Source organism: Nothobranchius furzeri, chromosome 1 (genome assembly GCF_043380555.1).
Source record: "Nothobranchius furzeri strain GRZ-AD chromosome 1, NfurGRZ-RIMD1, whole genome shotgun sequence".
Classification (NCBI taxonomy): domain Eukaryota; kingdom Metazoa; phylum Chordata; class Actinopteri; order Cyprinodontiformes; family Nothobranchiidae; genus Nothobranchius; species Nothobranchius furzeri.
Window position 1 is genome coordinate 71,536,670 of NC_091741.1, and position 22,193 is coordinate 71,558,862.

Sequence of the window (22,193 nt, forward strand, 5' to 3'; positions counted from 1 at the left end):
GCTTTGTTCTTGAGTGTGATGAATGTTTGAAATAAATGTCACTAGATATCCTTTCTACTACTACAGTGAGCAAGGTTTTTTGTAACATTGGTGTCATTGTTTGATTTTGGTGAGGAAAGGAATTTAAATTGAAGACATTAAAATAGAATTTCTTACCTTTTTTTTACATCTATAAACAAGAAACAAATATCACTCCAACTTTTTCTATCTGCTCTACAGATGCAACAAAAAGAAATGTGAAATTGTTGAAAACTTAAGATCCAAAATTTCCATTCAAGTCTCAAGAAGAACACAAACGGGAAAGTGGATAAAGACTCCTTAGGGTTTTAATTTCTTCCCCATTCCACATAAAACAAATAGAAAAAGTAGAGCGCTGCTTTCCTATGAACATTTCTCCAGCTCCGCCTGGACACAGTTTGAAAAATATCCATTCAGAAGAACATGAGCAGGAGGGAAAAGTCAACTAAAGTCAAAAGCATCACAACAAAATAAAATAAGAGGGACCATTACAGTTACTAAAAGGATTCTTGTTTGAGTTCTTATTCTGAAATACGTCTCCAGTCGTGGCGAACATCATTGGCACCGAACACAAGACAGTTAGATAATAAAAAACTTAAGCTGTGATGAGGAGATTCTTGATGCAAGAGCTGGCCGTTTCTAACGTTTACCACATAATCTGCGTGAACATGAGGATTTCATCAGATTGATGGTTTTTTTCAGAGCTGCAGGGCGCAGAACTGCTGGTAGACGGCCAGGATGTGGTGGTCCAGCTCAGCGGTGAACAGCAGGTTCTCCAGAGTCCCCATATACTGCTGGATGGTGCCGTGGTGCTGCAGGGCATGAAGAAGAGCAGCATCAGCAAGAGAAAATAGTAAGACTAATCAGAAAAGGAGCTTTAAAAACAAGCAAACACTTTGTGTGTGTGTCTTACCATGAGGAAGACCTGCTGCAGCCGCTCAATGCAGTTTTTGTACCATGGTGTGGTGATGTCCACACTGCCCGTCTCGCAGCGAACCAGATGTTCAGTCAACAACATGATGAAACGCTGAGGATTTACACACACACACGCACATACACACACACACACAATTAAAGAGTGTACTTGTTTCATCACTCACCAGTCTGTCCAGAGTCAGCCTTTCCTTCTCCCCCAATTTTTAGTTTTTATATTTTGTTTTTGTGAAGTGCCTACTGATTTTCATATCGAGAGCTGCTATATAAAAGATAATTTCTTCTTCTTCTGTTTCTAAAACCAGTGCCTAACTGAAACTTTTCATTCTCCTAAGTAGAAGTTTGCATCTCTCTGCTCCTCCACGCCAGAATAAAGAACGTGTAACCTAAAATATTGTCAGACCCCAGGAGAACATTGAACGGATCAGTTCCTGCAGGTAAAGACTCGGGTTTACCTGGAAGATGACGAGGAAGAGGTTTTTCTGTTCGCTTTGAGCCGACTCCACCTTCTCCTGCAGCCTCTCAATTTGCTCCTCCAGCTGACCCTCCTCGTCCTCGCTGTTCTTCTCCATGTCCTCGTCATCACCACTGTCCCTCTGTTGGTGCACAATAACATTTATTCCCCACCAACGAACCACAGATCATTTCTACACATCTTATGTCTCTGCTGCAGAAAGTATAGCCTTTTTCCCTAAAAGTGGGACTTCTCAGTAAAATGAAAATGACAAAGAGGTTCTTACAGTACTGAAGAAGTTTGAATTAACAGTCATCCAAACTTTACAGAAGTTTTAAACTACTGGACACACACATCAGTGACATTTCTATGTCTGCATGATCAATTTTAGCAAATCATTTCCAGTTACCCTCTTGTGTTGCTGCTTCTCTAATTTGTCTTTAGCCTCCTCAAGCTCCTTCTGGATCTTCTGTACGTGTTTGTTCATCTTTCGAATTGTTGAGTGCAGAATCTCCCAGATGAAAAGTCTAAACGAGACGAGTTTATTTTTAGGCAACATGTACTAGCAAGGGTTCATACACTGTTTTAGCTATGGTTTTCCATAACTTTTCTATGACTTTTCCAGAACCATTCACTTAATTTCCAAGACCAAAAATGAACACATTTCAGCCGGACCACCGTAGTCGGTGCCTCTAAATCAAACCCACAGTCTAACATGAAGGTCCATTTGTTTCGACTGCAAATGTTTGTTGACTTTCATTGAATAAAATAACATATGCCGTTTGTTGCGACACGTCCTTCAGTATCAAGCTTCTTAAATGCGAGGCTAGTCCATATGTGCACACATAGCTGCATTTTTTTCTCACCACATGCAAATCTCCTAGCAATCTGACTGTCAGGAAACATTGCCTGGAAACGAGGAGCTACGTCTTCTGATGATTTGTAAGAGTAGTGAGAGTTCATTTAGGTTGGTTTATGCTTGACGCATCCGCACGACTCCGCGCGGAAAAGTTGCGTCATTTTAACAACCACGCCCCTCCACCGCACATCCGCACGGCCCAAAATTTCAGCAACGCGCACCTCGGAAATTTTCTAACCATGCGGACGGACGGACGCGGAAAAACATGGCGGACCGGCAAGAACTAGTATGGCAGAGGTTTGTAAATACAGACATTTGTATGATTCAGCTCTCAGAGATCACCGTGATCAACATGTTGTTAATTATTCTTGGAGAGAAATAGCTCGCACTGTCGGAAAAGACGAGGACGCTGTTAAAAAATGCTGGAATGCCATGTTGTAAACAGTAATTTATACTTCTACTATGGTGTAGTGTTGGATGCATGCTGTAGACTAGAGCTCCATGCTGCCCCCTACAGTTTGGGAGAATATTGGCTCACCACAGAGCCAAGCCGCATGAACCATAAACACTGCGAGTTGTGAAGCGCGTTCCATCCGCGAGCCGCATCACCGCGTGGAAAGTGAATGCGTCAAGCATAAACCAAGCTTTACTTTTAATGCCCACAATACTTCAGCTTTGGGAACTTTTGTTGTTGTAGATGCATCCATGACTGTCTACCTTGCCGTGGAAATTGCAGCCGCTGCATCAACAACCGTCTGTGTCGGTGTGGAGGAAACTGCACTAACACCATCTTTGCCTGTTTTAAAAAACTCGCCGACTGACAGGCTTCTGCAGCGTTCGACAGCTGCAGTGTGTTTTTTCCCTTTCATGTGAGTTACCAGCCCCGCCTCTCCCATGCCGCTTATATCGAAGGACTTGGAGCTAAGTCTGCATTTTGCGCGTTTCTTGTCAGGGTCTTTCAGTAGCCAAAGTTACTTCTCCTTGAAAAGCCACTTGTTGTTAAAACTGCACTTCCCCGGCATTTCGTAGCACTTTAAAATCCACGTCGGATAACAAGTTGAGACACCGCCAAACAATGAACCAATGAACACTCGGCCTACTTTACGGTAACGTAAACTTTCATCATAGGCCGTCAGGTGAACCCCATTTTCGTTTCATCTCCTTCCGTGCTCTTGTGGCCACTTGCCACATAAAAGTACATTCATACGTTTTTCAAAAGTAAACTTCTCCTCCTTTTGGTAAAGCCGTTTTATTACAATCGTTGTTTTCATTTGGGACTAGTTTGTTTTGAGAGTAATGATACATTGGTAAAGCGGCTCACACGTGAACGTTTTATCCCAATGCAGTGCACGCATTTAGTAAACAGAAATCGAACGTGGCGGTGCACACGGAGGCGGACAGTAGCAGCGAGAGCGTCACGTTGCACTTCTGTGGCAATGTAAATTTTAATCATAGTACGCGATTGTACTTTTTATATTTTACACATCCAAAATATTATCCAAGCAATATTTCAACGACTTTTCCAAAACTTTACAGAGGATATTATTTTTCATGAACTTTTCAAGGACCTAGAAATTGCATTTTCCATTTCCATAACTTTTCCAGGTTTTTCATGACCGTACGAACCCTGACTAGTGTTCTGTTATGCACAGCCCCTTTTTTCATGTCCTGCTGATGTTTCATATCTCACCTGGTGAACTCATGGGCCATGTCCTGAGAGAAGAGCCAGTTAGCGACGGCAGCACAGTCCACGATCTGGGTCCGGATCATTTTATCCACCAACACGGCGATCATCTGAAACCAAGAGGCCCAAACATTTAATTTCATTCAAATAAGTCATTTTTACAGCCAAACATCAGCAGTGTGGTGCTGTTAATGTGGTCTGGACCTGTGGGTGGTTCCTCCAAACTTCATACACCACTTTAAGGATGTGAAGCTTCCCGTCGTCACTGTCGGTCAGAGTTTTAAGAATCTCATGGAACCTAACAGCAGTAAAAACAACATCAGTCCTTTATTTATTTAAAGATTTCCAGAAATGTGTTTTACTAAATAAACCAAGTCAGAATTCTATACAGAAGACACAAAATGACACAAGAAGCCAGTAATGTCTAGGAGACCAGGCCCGGCGCTGGCCACAAGGCTAGCCCATCCTCTTATGGTAACAGTTGGACTGGGGGGGGTGTTTTTTTTTTTTTTTTTTTTTTTTGCTGAGGATCAGTGTCTAGATGGACTTTGTTCAACAGGCCCTAGCTTTAAAAGGGGTCCAATTCAGATTCCAGGTTCAGGGGCTCTTTTAAAGACAACAGAATGTAGTTAAAAGTTTTCAGCTTGTCCAAAATGCTGCAGCTAGAGTTCTGATGAGAATTAAAAAGAGAGATCACATCTCTCCTGTCTTAGCTTCCCTACATTGGCTACCTGTTAAATTCAGGATAGATTTTAAGATCCTTCTTCTCACATATAAAGCTCTTAATAATCAAGCTCCATCATACATCAGCGATCTGATTGTTCCATACGTTCCTAACCGAGCACTTCACTCTCAGACTGCAGGTCTACTGGTGGTTCCCAGAATATCTAAAAATAGGATGGGAGGCAGATCTTTTAGTTATCAGGCTCCTCTCCTGTGGAACCAGCTCCCAGCTTTAGTCCGTGAGGCAGACACCTTGTCTACTTTTAAGAATAGGATTAAAACATTTTTATTTGATAGGGCCTCTGGTTAAAATCTGATGTTAGCCTAAATCTGGACAAGTGGGGGAGTAGAAGGAGGTGGAGTGTACAGTCGGTAAAGACGGCTCTCCCTTGCCCTGCCTCCAACATGCCTACATCTAAATAGGATAGATTATCCAGAGTTAACTCTGTAGTTATGCTGCTATAGGCTTAGACTGCTGGAGGATACACTTTCCACACTTGACTACTTTCTTCTACAATCTGCTCTTTAACTGTATTATTTCCTGCAATTTCAGCTGTTAACTTTATTTTTTCTCTAAGTGTTTTTCTCCCCAGAAGAAGCTACAATGACGTTCTGCTGAACTGTGGTGGCCTCATGGAGGGGGCCATCGTCTAGCACACTGCTGCTAACCACTAATTCATTCTCCCTCTCCTGATAACATTTTACTTTCTTTGATGTTGAATGTGCTAATACTAGTTTACCTGTTGAATTATAGATTCACTAGGATAAATACACTAAAGTTTATCCCTCAGCAAATAGAATATTTACTAAGAAATCACAATATAACCATAGAAACATTACTTGGTATATATGGTGTGTGTGGATGTGTGTGTGTGGATGCGTGTGTCAGCTCTGTCTTCTCGATCCCCAGTGAGTCGCGGTGGATGGCTGCTCTGGAGGGTTCTTCCTGTTAAAAGGGAGTTTTCCTCTTCACTGTCGCTAAATGCTTGCTTAGTATGAAGATTGCATAAAGTCACTGACACTAGTCAGTGACTTTATGCAATTTGCTGGGTTCCTTATATAGGAAACTTTTCACTGATTGGCCTAATGAACTGACCTGTATTGGAATGTTTACTGTGTGAAGTGCCTTGAGACGACTCTTGTCGTGAATTGGTGCTATATATTTAAACTTGAATTGAATTGGAAAAAAAAAGAGGTTCTAACTCAGAAAATGGCTTGTCTGACCACCAGGATTTTTTAAACCCCCCTGCAGTTATTCTGGGACTCAGGGCAGGCAGATTTTAAACAAAATTAAAGCCCAAAACAGCTCAGGAGACCCTAGAACAGGGGTGCTCAATCCTAGACCAGTATCCAGCTTGTCTTTGTTTCCCTGCGCTAAACAGCACTGGCCCTGTGTTGGCAAAGTTGGTGATAGAAGCATAAAAAATTCAGAACATGTTGGTTAAAAACCCAACAGCAGCTATGGGTTGAACTTACTTGCCGAGGGCGCTGAAGGAGTGGCTGAAGGACTTAGCTGCCAGGTGGAGAAGGGTCTGCAGGAACACATCGATCTTCAGAGGGTTGAAGCTCTCCCCCTCATCTGAAAACAAATCAAACAGCAACAGAATTCATGAAAATATTCTACACCTATCTCTTGCATTAGCTTCTGACAGAAGTGAAAATCATGCATTAGCAACTCCACCACACAGCAGAACTCCTCCAGGCTTGTGTAAGTTGTGGAGATAAAACATCCACATTGCAAGTCAGTGGCAGAGTTGTGTTGTTCTTATCCAAACGAAGGAGAGATATCCAGAAATACGGAAATAAGACTCCAAATCTTGTCGTCTGAAGCTACTTTCAGTAGGCTGGGCTGCATGGTGGAACAGTGGTTAGCACTGTTGCCTCGCAGCACGAAGGTTGCAGGTTCGAAACTCGGCTGCAGCCTTTCTGCGTGGAGTTGCGTGTTCTCCCCATGCATGCGTGGGTTTCCTCCGGGTACTCCGGTTTCCCCCACAGATCACAACATGCCCTATAGGTCAGTGGTTCCCAACCTTTTTCCCAAGGGACCCCGTTTTTTACAAGTAAAATTTTTGACGACCCCCTCCCATTCTCTCAACCAGTACAAATAATATTAAGAAATGATAAAATTGTTCAAGCACATTTTAATATGCTTTGATTCAATAGATAACAGTAATTGTAGGCTCCAGTACAGAACAAAGTCATTAACAAAACCAAACAGAGCATAATGTGCTTGACAGTTTGTTTTACTTTTCTGAACACATTGTTTCTTGTAAACACTGATAAATCAATCATTCCTTTCAATAAACGTTTGACACATACACAATACACTGAGCAAAATGTACTTAAATGTGTATATTACTGTTTATACTAGATTATTTACTGTAAAGGCTGTGATTAATCAACCAGTCCCATCTTTAGTGAACTTTTGACACAGTGAGCTGAGCAAAATGTTCTTAAAAGTGTGTTACTTTTTCTGTACTAATTATTTCCTGTCTTAATATCAGTAAACTTTTCACTCATGAAAAAAAACGTGAGCAAAATGTAGGCTATAAACAAGTAATAAATGAAGTTTTAACCCCTTAAAAAGGAGAGGTCCTGGCGACCCACTGAGAGGATTTGGCGCCCCCTTGTGGGGGTTGGGACCCCCAGGTTAGGAACCACTGCTATAGGTTATAAATTGTAAGTCGCTTTGGATAAAAGCGTCTGCCAAATAAATAAACATAAACACTTTCTCCTCTGGTTTAATTCTCCGTTCTGAAACAGGTGCACCGGAGCTTTTTTTCCCCCAGAGTACAACTTACAAGGCATTTATTCCTACTAGAGACCACCGCTAATGTATTAAAAATAGGAGTGAAGAACCTCTTTAAAGGATTTTCTGAAAAACAATGTAAAGTTAAAGTTAAACAAACCGTCGTCGTCTTCCTGATTTGGGTTGGGGACTTCCTTGAGAATGGCGAGGATTTCCTCATTGGACGCTCGGTTCTTGATGGCATTTCCAACGGTGATGGAGACGGGGTAACCTGGTAACGAAGCTGTGGGAAAGCAAAGATTTGATTTATTATTAGGATTCTATAAAGGAAACAACACTAACATCTTAAACTGTTTTCAGAAAGTTTCTTTAAAATGTTTATAACATAAAACATCAGAATTCCTACCAGAACTCTCATCCTCGTACTTATAAGAAAAAAGGGGTTCAGCGGGAATGAGAGCTGAGAAAGTTGCAGGGACGATGTCCACTATCCTCTGGTGGTAGGAAAGTCTGAAAGTGATGCAAAAAATAAAAAATAAAATAACACTGAGCTAAAAGAAACTTGTCCAAGAGTAGAAACACAAGAGTGAATGTCTCACACTGAAATATTCTTGAATAAGAACAAACAAGTATAATCAGACTGCTGACAGCTTATCTAAGCCACCCCAGTAATGCAGCTCTGTTATCACCTCATGCTCTTCTCCAGAACCTCTTTGACAAACTTGGGCTTAGGCATCTCCAGATCCTGGGTCAAGCAGTCGGACCTTCAACCACAAACATATTTAACATTTAATTAACACCTTTTTCCTGATTTCATAAAAGTGCCTGTAAAATAATCACCCACCAGTCATCCCAGCTCCATCGAAACTGGAAGTTGCTCAAATGATGAGAAAACCAGTTGATAAATCTATTCAATAACAAAGGGGAAGTGATGAGTGTGGACTGGAGTGCTGTTGACAGACCTCTAGGGGATATCCTGTTAAATATGCAGTCCCTTACCTGTCTATACAGGTGGTGTTCATGGTGTCCAGTCTCATGTAGAGCATCTCTGTGGCCTGAGCCAACTATCACACTCATGTTAAGGTTAAATCTGCCACAATGATAAAACACACACCTGGTTTTCATTAGAAGATGAGTGAATCCTTTTGTCCCCTTCAATAATCTGCACAAAAACACTCGATACACTTCCCCCCGATACGGGTAACATTATAAAAAGATACGACTTGGGGCAGCGACCCCGGCTGAAGTTTGCAGAGTTCGATCAGCAGTGTGGTGTACATGACGTCTATGTGAGGAGGCAAAGGCAGCTGGAAAAGCTCTCCAAAAATCACCTGAAACAAATCAGTAACTCTTATTTGATCAAACTGTTGTTTTCTTTTGGCTCCAGTGAAAGAACAAGAAGTTTACCTCCACAATGTGATAGTTGAGAGGGATCTTGTTTTTTCCTGGATAACTGAGTAACTGGGCAGCGCTGGAAGGTTACGAATAGAAGGTCAGATAGACGCCTCACATGTAACCTTCATGTTTTATAGAAAGGATGATTTCATAGGGCTCACCACCCACCATGTTTTCCTCTCCTTCCAGTGGGTTTTGATAATACACTGCAGGTTTTCTTCTATGACATACCTCTCCACAGAATGGCTGCCGGGCATGACGGGCCCCTGTAGAGAACAGATATGCAACTATGTGAGTAAGAAGAGGGGTACGGAACAGTATAACTAGTCGGTTACTGAGTAAAGCTGCTTTTTAACCAGTTTCCGACCCAAACAAGTTGAACTAATTATGTTATGAAACAAAGAGACGAACGGACCTCTGGGGCATCAGTGTAGTCAAACATCCTGAAGATGACGCGGGGCATCGGGTACTGGGCGTCAGGCATGTGGCCTGGTGGAGTGAAGGGGGGGAGGTTGTGCTGCAGGGCCTCACAGAGGACACTGTCAAAGGCGATGTACGGACGAAGGATGTGGCGCTCCTGCCAGCGGTCCTTCTTCAGCTTCTGGACCTGAGCCCAAAGGCAGTCCAAGTACTAAAACACACAGAGCAGGTTTCTGAAGAAACAGCAGCAGGCTCCAAGTGTTTTCTTACTCTGCGGAGGGTCAACAGCTGGGTGAAGTTAGGCTAGCATATCATGGGGATGGGATTTTTAGGTTACATAGACGACTCTGCATCAGTTTTAAAACTTTATGCAATGTTGAGGAACGTAACTGTTGGAGGTGGAGAATGATGAGAAATATTGGGATTTTCAACAAACTGTGCTGCTATGTATGACTCAGGTTTTGCCTCTGCTGAGTTCAACATTATCATCAACACTGACAACTGTTGTGCATTTTTGGTGTGACAAAGTGTCTTAAAAACATCTCAATGTTTTCCCACATTTCTCACACTTTCTTCCTCAAGGTCACCAAATTGGGAAAAGTTCTACATAGGTTCCAGATTCCCGAGGGAACTGGAGAAACACTAAAGTGAAACTCTGTAACTCAGAGAAGGACATGGCAAAAATGGTAAATGGCCTGTATTTGATATAGCGCCTTCTAGAGTCCTGGAACCCCCAAGGCGCTTTACAGCACAATCAGTCATTCACCCATTCACACACACATTCACACACTGGTGGGGATGTAGCCACAGCTGCCCTGGGGCGCACTGACAGAGGCGAGGCTGCCGAGCACAGGCGCCACCGGTCCCTCCGACCACCACCAGCAGGCAAGGGGGGTTAAGTGTCTTGCCCAAGGACACAACGACAGCGACAGACTGAGCAAGGCTCGAACCTGCAACCTTCCGATTACGGGGTGAACACTTAACTCCTGTGCCACCGTCGTCCCGAAACATCTAAAAAGAAACTAAAAACGCACGCCAACATTTAGGCAACAACAACCACAGCCCAGTGATATATACTGGTTTAACTGATGCTTGTCTTTCTGAACACAAACACATGGACAGATTAGTTATAACGCATACAAACTCAAGTCAATTAAGAAAAAACAACAAGATCAGGAACGGCAAAACTTCAGGACTCATTTTTCATAAGTAGCCTTGTTTATTCTGACTAATTATTAGATCAGAGCTCTACATGGAGGGAATAGTTGCAAACGGAAGCTTTGTGGTGAGAAACACAACAGATCAGAAATGGACTGGGGAGACTCACCTCTTCTTGTGGGTGGGGTTTCTCTGCAGTCCAAACCTGCAGCATGGGAACATGAGTCTTGACTCTTCTCCTGAAAATATAATGGCATTACAGAGCTAAATGTAGAATGAAATTATTTCATTGGATTAAACCATTCTTTCAATAATGAGAATGTAAAACAGTAAAGAATAGAGAAAAAAAAAGGCAGAAGTCTCACTTGAGGTAGCCTTCGATCTGGCTGAGTAGTCGGTCCATCTCAACGTCCTTCTTCTCATAAAGCTCCTTACCAACCCAGGGCAGACAGGACAGAACAACGTACACAAACCAGTCAGACCGAACCTGAGGAAACAAGGAGACCAGTTACACCCCCGTAAGACACACATGTAATGCAGCCAGGTCCATATGAGAATCATTAGTCCCAAATGTGTTGATTAATCATAAATCACGTCATAATCTTATGAAATATATTTGACTGTAATCTGTTAACAATTCTGAACAAATCTGTTTCCCAAATAACTGAATCAGAATGACATAACCCAAGTTCACGTTTACCTTTATTTATTTACTGAATCTTTATTTAACCAGATGAGTCAATTGAGAACTCATTCTCATTTACAACAAGGGTCTGGCAAGAGGCATTAGCAACAGACACATAATTAGCTTTACACCAAAGAAAAACAGATAAGATAAAAACGTTAGACAAAGGACTGTTCTCATATAAAATATGTACAAGCAATTATAACAATCTTTAAGTACTCAGAAGCAGGCATATTGATCAGAAACTGTTGATTACCTGTGGGACATCCTCCTCCTGAGTAACACTCACAAAGTTTTCAAACATGGCCACCATAGAAGGAGCAGCAATCACGTGACAGTTGACCAAGTCAGACAGAAAACGCACCTGAAAACCAAAAATTAACCCATCATGATGAATTTTAAACTCCCTTTTGTGAAGATTTATTGTGTGAAAATCAGCTTTACCAGGTAAACAGCTTCATTGTACAAGTTGTTTTTCAGGGTCTCCTTCAGCTGTCTGATCATGGCCTCCACAAACTCGCCTCCAAAGTTGTAGTTCCTGGCGTTGAGAAGGCCGACCAAGGTTGTGTAGACGGTAAGCTTCTCAGGTAGCAGGCGGGCGCTGTTGACACACAGTGCTTTAGTAAAGTCTGCCTTCTGAATGCCTCTTTATTAATCAGAAAGCAATAACCTATACAAACATACACAGAACATAAAATACGCAGAATTTTGTTTTTGTAGTTTGGAAGATCTGCCTCTAAGACGCCCGCAAGGCCCTCCAAGTTGCTCTCGAGGGATGATGTACTCTGTTAATAACAAAATACAACAGAGTCAAGTGATGGAGATTTCAGAGCATCTCTCTGTCTGTCTGCTCTTACTTTCTCCCCAACACGACATATCAGGGATTCCAGACGATCTTCAATCTCAATAGGTTCAGAAGTTCTCCTCCTCTTGTGAGCTTGACCTCCTGGTGGGTAAAAGAGTCACACAATCAACACATGTTCATAAACTCTGACCGACACCACAGAAAACACCAACAGAATCTGCGTAAATGAGTAATACATGTAAACACTTGCATATTTATTTGATAAAGGTTGTGTTGTGCTAAGAAACACCTAGATTAACAGAAATTAAGCTGATGTTTAAAAGCTTACACTTTTTAATCGAAGCAGTGCCTTTTAGCAACTTCATCATTGTAACCCAATAAAGGTATTCCTCTGTTAAGGTCACCAGACACAGACATCGCCACACCATAACCCAGTGTCCTTGCATGGCATCAGGGGGCAGACAAGTGTCCGAGTTCAGACTCACTCTAGTTCAGTAGACAAGAACATCTAATCCTAATGTTCAAAACAGTATTATCTATTGAAGATGACAGGCCAAGTGTGTGTGTGTGAGTGTCTTGATAAGGCGTAAAGACTTGCGCAAAAGAATGAGCAACACATCAAAGTTGATTCCTTTAACACAGTTTACGGAGTATGAGAAAGTTTCTTCTCCTAACTCACATCAACACATGAGCCCCTTTTTAGATAATTAATCTGTTAGCAGCATTATAAAAGGAGAATGTCAATACTTTAGCAATTATTCTGTTCCAGAGTGAAGTTCAAGGCTTTTAATCCTTGCTATTTTGACCTGTTGAGGACATACTGACAATGAGACATTATCTGCTTGACAAACCTTCTCAGTGGCCTAGTGGTATGGGTCTCCACCCTGCGACTAGGAAATCAGGGTTCAAATCTGGTTGGGTCATACCAAAGACTTTAAAAATGGGACCCAATATCTCCCTGCACTCAGCTTTAAGGGACTGCATTGGGGGACTAAACCACCAAATAGTTCCCAAGTGCAGCCATCGCTGCAGTTCGCTGCTGCCCACAAGGATGTGTCAAATGCAGAGATGTAATTTCACCAGTGTGCGATGATGACTAATGGGACTTTAAATAAAACTGACAACAATGGAAGGTTTCTGAAACATTCACTTGAAGCTCACACATACTTTTAGGCAGTTACATGACTATTTAAGATTTTTCTCATTCCATGTTTTGTTTTCCATTACCAGCATCTGCATATTATACATGGGTTCAACTGTGAACACATTTCTGTACAAGCAAAAGGGAGAAACGTTTAAAAATGGAATACGCACTGCTTTAACAAAATCAATAGGACAGACACTGGAAATCAAATATTTTCTCTAGAATGATGCTTGTTAGCAGTTTAGCTCACCACATGACGTGTCAGGATTAATTTCCGACTCAGTTTTACACTTTTAACAACTTACCAGAAATGATCCAATTATCAGGTTGTGTATCTTTTACTCATTGGTACCGCCTCCATATCAGTTTAGTTAGCCATCAATCAGCTAACAGTAACAGCATAGGTTATTGGCGGTTGTCTTACGCTGTTCATTCAGCTTCGCTGTTTAGTTTTGCACAAATGTCAGCTGATAACGAGTTTGCTCTTTTTAATTTTGATGGAAGCTATCCAAAAACTCCACGTGTATTAGCAAAACAAATAACCAACATGGGTGAAGGAAAGGAAAACACGCTAATGTTAGCCTATTAGCCTAAAGTGTGACTGAATCTCCGCCGATTTACCGTCATTCTCGTCGCTGTGTCGTCTCCGGGACATATTAGGCCACTTTAAAATCCACACAAGACAACCAAAAGAAAAAACCGATATGAAACGAAGCAGCAAGTCGGACGAACTAGCTGATACTTAGTTAATTTAGCCTGTGCAACGCAGAAACCACCGCAGAAAAATAACAGCGGTATGATTCAAGTGGAGAACTTCCGGGGCAGCACGAGGTCAAATGAAAAGTCCGTCCTCCTATTTCGTCCGACATTGTCGGAAACACGTTTGTGACCTTTTTTTCCTCACCGTGTTTGAGAGTTTATGTTTGGTAAGATGGCAGCAAATAAATGTTAGGACAGCAAGGCACGATCACTGTCTTAAAATGTATTTAATTTAGACAAAAAATCGACTAACTGGCAGTGTTTAACAGCTTCGTTAGGATGGAAGCGATTGAAACCGGCTGCTTCATGAATTTGGATGTTGATTTTTCGACAAGTAATGGATTAAAACAGGAGAGACAACTTTCTGCCTCACAAAGAAGATACTACAGTTTCTGCAGAAGAAAGGTGGGGAAAAAACAATGACCGTTTGTTGGCTTTATGATGAGCTAAGTTATAATAATAATGTATACTTTTTTGTGTATTTCTGATTTGAATGCTGTTTTTGTATTGGTGTACAGCGCTTTGTTTGTCCTCCTGGGCATGTGAAAGCGCTCAATAAATAAAGTTGAACTTATATTATGTAAATACTGGTTTATTTAAATAGTTGTAAATGCAGCATTTATTTTATCTGTTTACATGTCTGACAAATGTTAGGTATCAAAATAAAAACAAAATAACCTGCAGCGACAAACTTCATCCCACATTAAACTTAGAATTTTGCACACATTTACTTAAACTAAATGCCATTCGTGCTTCTTCCTTTTCACAGTCATTTGCTGCCTTCGTAGCATCGAAGAAGGAGTGTGCAGGAAAAGGAAGCACATCTTGGTGCTGCTGTAGCCTGACCTTCGTCGAACATGCTGAGATTCACCAACATGTGGCCAAAACTCACAATTCTAGTATACAGCAGCTCACGCAGGCCACATATGAACATTTGCTAAGCCAGCTGGAAAAAGACACAGAAACACAGCAGCTGAAAGGGAAAAAGACGGAGGCAGTGGACATTTCAATGTGGATACCAGATATCAGCCACATCCCTGAGGGTGAACTAAAAAAGTAAACAGAATGGAGTATATACATATCTATATCCATCCCCTTTATAGATTTGATCAGATTTCAACATATGCAGATTGTTTATTTCTTGTTTTTATGAAGTGGTCCTGGGAAGGTTCTGCTCTATTATTGTTACTGTGAAGTGGACGATCCACATGCTGTCTGTGCATGGCAGGAAGCTCTGTGTGAGTCACTTCACCTAACCGGCAAGGTAAGAAAACCCTTTCAGCTAGACTCTAGCACATCATATCAGAAAATAGAGGATTTTAAAGAAACATTTAAGTAGTTAAAATGTCAATCATCTTCTGTAGGTAAGGGTAGCAGCAGAAGGCATCAACGGGACAGTTGGTGGTACCAACGTGGCCACTGATCTTTACATCAATGCAATGCTTTCACATCCTTTCTTCAAGATGGAGAAAGAGGATTTTAAGGTCAGAATTAGAGGAAAAGCAGTCATGTTGCATGTTGTTAACATTTCATTCCCTGTGAGAGCCCAATTTAAACTTTAAAAATGTCTTGAAATCATTATTATTGCCAGTATTTATAATCTTCTGTGTGTTGGTGTCTGTTCAGACCAGTGATGGTGGTGCTGAGTGTTTTAGACATTTGAAGGTCGGGGTCTTTAAGGAGATTGTCCCAATGGGTGTGGATCCTGATGTTGTTTCCTACCAAATGGCAGGTTTGTGCAACAAGTGCTACAGTGAGATCTAATATAGGGAGAACTGCCAAATTTAGTTGTATTTTGCTGTTTTTAGTGGGTTTTTGTTGTCGGGCCAGCTTAATTTCTGTTTGACGTCTCAGGAGTTCACCTGGAACCAGAAGAGTTTCATAAAGAAGTGGAGACTGCTTTGGCTAAAGGGGATTTGTGTAACGACACCATCCTCTTGGACTGTCGCAACTTTTACGAGAGCAAAATTGTGAGTAGTAATTTTATTTTTTAAGCCAAGCAGGATCTTCACTAAAACACTACACTGAGGTGTTTGGTGTTTCATCTGCAGAAACCGATTGTGTTTGATGTGATTCTTATCGTTGTGAGAAATTAAATAAATGCGTCTTTGCGGAACACGTTTAGTCAGCAGCATGTGCCTTATTACACAAGATCCCCGAGGTCCAACAGCTCCCACAATTCACGTGGAAATGAAAACTTCTTTGTTCTGTAGAACTTCACATCTGTGGAAGCATTGTTTAAAATAGATGTTGAATTCAGAGCTTTGTGTCATTTTAGCACTGTTTCTGGTGATTGCTTTGGTTGTGAAATCAGACGTTGGTCTTGGGAGTTTGTGTAATATTTTGTGGCACAAAGCCAGATTGATTCCATGAATTAGATTTTATTTTCTCCTCAGGGACAGTTTACTCAATGCCTGGCCCCAAATATCCGTAAATTCAGTTATTTCCCGGATTACGTCGACCAGAACCTGGAGCTGTTCAGGGACAAGAAGGTCCTCATGTACTGCACCGGAGGGATTCGCTGTGAGCGTGGCTCTGCCTACCTTCGCTCAAAAGTAAGATCGTCATGCGGTTTATTAATCTCTCTTTTTTTGAAAGCTTCTTGTGGAACCGATTTGATTTAAAGGTTAACACCAGAGGAACTTGTGCATGCCTTTTTCCAACGATCTGTGTCCGGATCATGGGGGCAGCAGCCACTTTCACCCCCTCCTCTTGTGGAGCCAGCCTGGAGATCTGATCCCTCCAGTATGTTCTGGATGTTTTCTGGGCCCTCCTGCCAGCGGGACGTGCCTGAAACATCTACCCGAGGAGTAGAGGCCGGCCGATATATTCAGTTTTTTCTACATCGGCCATTGTCCGAAATTAATTTTAAAATCTGATTAAAAACAATAAGTCAGGCACCCCAAAAGGACCCCAACACATTGTTTTAAAAATGTTTTGAGTTTGTTTTATATTTGAAGTTCAGTAAATAGTAAGAGATTTATTGATTATTTAATTAATATTTCACACAGTTCAGATGGCTTTCACAATCGTTAGGCTGTTAAAACGTACATATATCAGCCTTAATAATCGGCTTTAGATATCAGCCATCAGCAACAAAATTCTTTAAAACTCTGCATCGGCATTAAAAAAACCATATCGGTCAGCCTCTAGCCAGGAATTTCACAGGAGGCATCCTAACCAAAGGCCTGAACCACCTCAGCTGGCTCCCCTCATCGTGTTCCTCTCCCTGTCTCTATCATAAGAGCTGAGCTCGGCCATCCTATGGAGGACACTCGTCTCCACAGGATGGCACTTGTGATTGATTTTCTTACATTTTTGCAGCCTTATCTTGAAATGCTTGTTAGTGTTGAATGTGTGTGTCCTCTGACTTGTCTGCAGGATGTGTGTAAAGAGATCTACCAACTGAAAGGTGGAATCCACAAGTACCTGGAACATTTTCCAGAAGGTTTCTATCGAGGGAAACTTTTTGTGTTTGATGAACGCTACACAATCTCCTCGAATGATGACATCATTTCAGGTCAGTTTCTAAATAAACCAACCTGAATTAATTTAGAAATTTTTTTAAAAGGCTAATAAGATCAGAAAAATAAACATTATTCAAGCAATGGTTTTTATATTTGAGTGTCTGTGTTCAGACTGCAGGTACTGTGGCTGTCCGTGGGATCAGTATGAGCTCTGTAGCACTCGGTTCTGCTGCCAGCTAGTGCTGTCCTGTCCTTGCTGCAGACAGGAGGGACACACTGCCTGCTGTCCAACTTGTCAATCTAAAGGACAGGCTCAGAGCGAGATGACCTCCGACACCCCACATCACAAAGAAGAGTGCGAGTGTACTGAAAAACGGGCCAGAATTCCCCAGGATATTAAGCAGCATGACTGACTAGACTCCAGAACTATAGAAATGTTGATTTTCTTGTGAATTAAGGAAATGGACAATTTCTCCAGGTCTGAATTCAGATTTTAAAGGAAAGAAATCTGAATAATGTATTTGTGACCCCTTTTAATCTTTTACTGAGATAATGTGAGAACATGTCTGCTGGATGAATTGTATACATTTTAATTATGTCAATATGGTTATACCATCAGTAATTATAAACACAGTTTCAGATTGTTTTCACTGGGGGTTTTTTTTTCAGCTCACAACTCTGAACTTGAATAAACACTATGAAACCCCTACAGTTTAATATGGTCGTTTGCTCAGACAAAATATTTTGATACACAGGACTCAGCGTGTGCTTCTCATTGGAGGCCGATATTAGTTTTTCTATCGCTGAAATGTAGGAGACATGGTCAGCCGATTTTTATGGCTGATTTTCATGGCCTATATCCAGATGTTTTTCACCATATTTTCATGCTAAAATGTCACTAGCAACATCAGTTGATGCCCGACATTTCTGAAGCTGAATCAGTTTTTGATCTCTGAATTTGACTAACTGTTCAATCTTAACTTTGTGCACTGCTCAGTGTTAAAGTCAGACACATAAAGTTAAGTTCAAGTATTTATCATGCAAATGTTGTTTGTGAACGTAAAAATACATTTCAATTAAATTCAAATAAATGCTTAATGCGCCTGGCTTTAATTCGGCTTGACTAAAGACAAATATGGACTGGTGCGGATATATTAAAAATTTTAAACAACGGTCTACCCCTACTTCCCTACTGTTAAATGCTCTAGAAGTGCTGCAGGTGTTGCCTATGCAGCAATGCACCTGTGTGTCACACTTGAACTGTAATAACCCCAAAACAGACAAATCTGGAATAAAGTAAATTAAGTATGAAAGGAAAATGAGATTAAAAAACATATTTAACAAATCAGCTGTGAAACACTTTGTGTACTCTGATACTTGTGTATTATCAGTCAAAATCGGCTAAACATTTAAATATAAGACAAATACAGTCTTAAAAGTACAAATTATTTCATATAAACAGATTAAACACCACTTAGTAGATGATACACACTTGCATAGCAACGCCGCAAGAGGGATTGACATGAACACAAGCAGGTGTCCGCTAAGCTGCTCAGCATCCCGGACTGGAGGCTTCTGCTCTCAGCCGAGCGGACCTACCGGGCTGCCCGGGTCTCCGACCACCAGCAGCCTCCATTTCGCCTAAGAGGCAAAGGCGAACCAGAGTTTGGGGACACTGACGATCGTTTATGTGTATTCGCCCGTCTATCTGCGGACTTAAAGACGGGAGGACAGGGCGATGTCTGCGCCGGGTTACACCAACCTCAACAGCTCCGCCGGCTACAACCCGAACTCAACACCGAACGGTGGAGCTGCGCCACCCCGTCAGAATGGTAACACAGGCCGGGGTGATGGGACGAGCCAGCCCGTTAGCGTTAGCATTCTATCCGTGTGATGACATTTTGACATTGTCTTGGGATTTATTTTATTTTATTTACATTTCGTCCAGCGTGACTCTTGGTTTTCACCGTTGAATAAAATTGGAAAGAACACGATGAATAAATTTGGGAAAAGTCAGGATTTATGCTAATGCTAGCACAGGGCTAACATTCGCTAACTAAGAAGCTAACGCAACACACTGGAAATAACTGGAAACACATATGTTTAGTTAGCCTAGTGCTAGCTAGTAGAGTGCATATTGCGCATCTTCATGAGACTAGAGATAAGTGACGTTACCCATGACAAGTATTTCACTGACAGTGTTAAACCTTTTGATAACAACTTTGGGGTATAAACAGTGCGTATTAAACTAGTAATACGCTCCAACTCTCGGGTACAAGCTGCAGTATGATTTTCAGGAGAAAACTGTGGCTCCTTTAAATGTATTTAGCTCTTGTTGCATGTGTGCTATTTCCTTACATTGTTCCATATTCGGAATCCCAACAACACAACAAGAATACCTTTATTTGTCCCTCGGTGGGGAAATTGCATTATTGCAACAGCTCAAGAACAGAGGATAGCAGCAGTCACAAAATATATCACACGAGAGCATAATTGTTAACAAGATAATCCAGATAATTATTGCACATAATAACGATAGTGGTAATATTGCAGATGTTGGTGATGATATTTGTAGAGGAATGTTACAGATCCATTTTAGCAGTGACCATTATACATTTAGAAATACTGCTGCTTTTAGTTTTAAATCCATATTTTGGTATAAAAAGATCAAGGTCTCTGCATGTTACTGAGCCTGTGGGTGTTCTGAGCCATATTTTTCGACTGATATCAGTCATCAACAATGGAAATTATAGGAAATAATAATAATAAAATTATTTTCATACTCTTCCGGATTTGATGGCCAGCACCAATTTCTGATTCTTGTTCATCTCTGACCTGCTGATACCGATTTTACCCACTACTCATGTCGAAGTTCTGGGAGTAAAAACTTTCACAAATTTGTTATCAGCAGGAATCAGTTTCAGTCACCAGACACTTTTTATTGTCTTCATTTATTTTTTCAGGATTTTATAAAAGCACCCCAGAGTTCTGATTTATTCAGTTTATTGGGCATTTTGCAGAACAGCAACATGAATAAATGATTCTGGGTTTTCATAGATACAAAAATACACACAGTACACAGGCTGCATGAAATCAGCACTTTTGATAAATGTGGTTTAGTTCTCCAGATGTAGCCGATTTATAATGTTTTTTAGACACAGTGAATAAAAATGAACTTTCTAATAAATCAAACACTTTTAAAATCAGAAAAACCGGTTGGATGTGGATGATTTTATTCGTGGAAATCCAACAGACACATTTGACAGGTAGATTAAGCTTTAATGAAATGGACAGAATGTAGGTAGTATTGCTTTAACTGCAAACATGCTTTTCTGTTTGTCTGAAACGAGATGTTTTTAACCTCCCTCCTCAGCTGGACCTAGAGAGAGCTGCACTGCAGGTGGAAACCAGCTGTAATTGAAAAATCAGTGGGCTGCTCCAGTCTTATCTGTTTTCTTATTTTTTATCATTCTGAACTTTATTAATGTCAATAATGTTACTGTTTGACATTCTGTCTCCTGTTCAGGTCCACTACAGAACTACCCATCCATGTACCCACCCACAGGCTACTACAGTGCCCCTCCTCAGCACCAAAGCTACCCCACTATCCCTGGTCAGAACATTTCAGCTCCCAGCAAAGCAATCACAAACAGTGCCCACAGTATCGACTACTACTGGAATAACCATCAACAGCAGCAGCAGCAGCACCTCCCACAACATCATGTAGCACCTTCTTACAGCACAGGCCCTCCTTCTCAACCTTATGCCTCCATCCCATCTTCGGCACCCCCATCTTCTAATGCCCAGTACATACAGCAGCCATTCCAGCAGCAACAGCCGCCCTTTGCCCCTCCAGGTTCCTACTATGGTCAGCAGTCATACCAAGCCCCCCCAGCACAGCTTCATCAGCAGCAGCATTCCAGTCTGGCCTTAGCACCAGCTCCCATCCACCCAAACGTTTCATATCTGTCTGCTCCTGGCAGTAGTCAGCATGGGACCCTCAGTTCGTCTCAAAGCCCCTCCACACCTGGGGCCATGACCACCCAGGTGGGAGCACCTTTACATCAGTACAGCTCAACACCTCCGCCTTCCTCTACGGCTCTACAGCCCAGGTATAACACGAGCGCACATGCACAGATTACGGCGACAGTCAATGGGAAAGGAAGCACAGGTGAGTGGAGCTACCGGGTCATGCCTAAATAACAACCAGATGTAATTGGAATGGTGTGGTGTACTCTCTGTGATGTAATGGGTTTTGGATGTGGAAATGGAAATTTCTGATTTTGTTCAGTTTTTAAAATGTGTAACAAATTACGTCATTCTTTCCTTTGGGTTATACTGTTGCTACTAGGCTCCTTTAAACAAACAAACAAACAAAAAACATATATATATATATATATATATACAACCTAAAATGCCCATTTTAATAATACAGAAGGTTGTCTACTTTGATTATAATTCAAATGACTGTCCTTTCTGTTTTTTACTTTCTTTCCAGTTTTATTTCCAGAGTAACTTCGCTCCTAATTTATGTAAATTCAGATCTTGAAAGTGTCTTGCCTCTTCCTCTTACCGTTTTCCTGATTAGCTGGAGTCCAAAACAACATCCACCCGTACTACGACCAAAGCCCTCCGGCCCCTGGCAGCTATGAGTCCTACAGTGGGGGGGCACAAAGCAGTGGAGATGTGGACCAGCCTCCCTCAGGGACCCCCACCGCTTCGGTCCATTCCTCCCCCGGCCACCACCAAGGTATCTCCGTTTGATTCTGATCATTTACCGTCATAACAACGTTTAAATGAGTGCACGGAACCGCTGTCATTGACCTACATATCACCAGATTGTAAGGTTTACATCTTCTAGTGTTGTTTTTCTGTCTTTTATAGTTCTTTGCTTAATGATTTTATGTTTAGACTCAAATCAACTTCATATGAAAGCTCCA

At 41.5% G+C, this 22,193-nt stretch overlaps 3 protein-coding genes across 3 annotated transcripts in view; 2 read left to right on the forward strand and 1 right to left on the reverse strand.

The window, feature by feature from the left end:
• Positions 1-308: 308 nt before the first annotated feature.
• On the reverse strand, positions 309-13,820 carry LOC107380472 (nuclear cap-binding protein subunit 1). Its single transcript, XM_015951737.3, has 23 exons — positions 13,649-13,820; positions 11,936-12,024; positions 11,763-11,863; positions 11,523-11,679; positions 11,335-11,442; positions 10,759-10,880; positions 10,563-10,632; positions 9,231-9,446; positions 8,984-9,081; positions 8,828-8,891; positions 8,641-8,751; positions 8,420-8,484; positions 8,265-8,327; positions 8,110-8,184; positions 7,827-7,930; positions 7,581-7,703; positions 6,148-6,250; positions 4,153-4,246; positions 3,955-4,058; positions 1,815-1,932; positions 1,407-1,547; positions 932-1,045; positions 309-830 (listed from the first exon to the last, which is right to left on the reverse strand). Exons 1-23 carry the CDS (start codon positions 13,680-13,682, stop codon positions 717-719), a joined length of 2,388 nt encoding a protein of 795 aa, XP_015807223.1. The 5' UTR covers positions 13,683-13,820; the 3' UTR covers positions 309-716.
• On the forward strand, positions 13,821-17,970 carry LOC107380479 (thiosulfate sulfurtransferase/rhodanese-like domain-containing protein 2). The gene is made up of 10 exons (XM_015951757.3): positions 13,821-13,953; positions 14,056-14,191; positions 14,556-14,842; positions 14,942-15,050; positions 15,151-15,270; positions 15,413-15,518; positions 15,641-15,756; positions 16,183-16,341; positions 17,168-17,306; positions 17,425-17,970. The coding sequence occupies exons 2-10, from the start codon at positions 14,066-14,068 to the stop codon at positions 17,664-17,666; spliced, it is 1,404 nt and encodes a 467-aa protein (XP_015807243.3). The 5' UTR covers positions 13,821-13,953; positions 14,056-14,065; the 3' UTR covers positions 17,667-17,970.
• Positions 17,971-18,777: 807 nt separating this feature from the next.
• The window catches only part of sec24b (SEC24 homolog B, COPII coat complex component), a 31,819-nt gene continuing 28,403 nt past the window's right edge, over positions 18,778-22,193 (forward strand). The window contains exons 1-3 of the mRNA XM_015951716.3: positions 18,778-19,085; positions 20,780-21,424; positions 21,842-22,003. Of these exons, the coding sequence (XP_015807202.3) occupies positions 18,992-19,085; positions 20,780-21,424; positions 21,842-22,003 (901 nt within the window). The 5' untranslated portion in view covers positions 18,778-18,991. The remainder of the gene's footprint in view (positions 19,086-20,779; positions 21,425-21,841; positions 22,004-22,193) is intronic.

Excerpts from the sequence above, each read along its gene's own strand:
- LOC107380472 (XM_015951737.3), bottom strand. The coding sequence starts at position 13,682 with ATGTCCCGGAGACGACACAGCGACGAGAATGACG. Across the intron at positions 9,447-10,562 it reads AACCCCACCCACAAGAAGAG|TACTTGGACTGCCTTTGGGC; the intron begins GTGAGTCTCCCC and ends TGTGTGTTTTAG. Across the intron at positions 8,185-8,264 it reads CGATGGAGCTGGGATGACTG|GTCCGACTGCTTGACCCAGG; the intron begins GTGGGTGATTAT and ends TTGTGGTTGAAG.
- LOC107380479 (XM_015951757.3), top strand. The coding sequence starts at position 14,066 with ATGGAAGCGATTGAAACCGGCTGCTTCATGAATTTGGATGTTGATTTT. Across the intron at positions 15,271-15,412 it reads TGGAGAAAGAGGATTTTAAG|ACCAGTGATGGTGGTGCTGA; the intron begins GTCAGAATTAGA and ends GTGTCTGTTCAG. Across the intron at positions 16,342-17,167 it reads CTGCCTACCTTCGCTCAAAA|GATGTGTGTAAAGAGATCTA; the intron begins GTAAGATCGTCA and ends ACTTGTCTGCAG.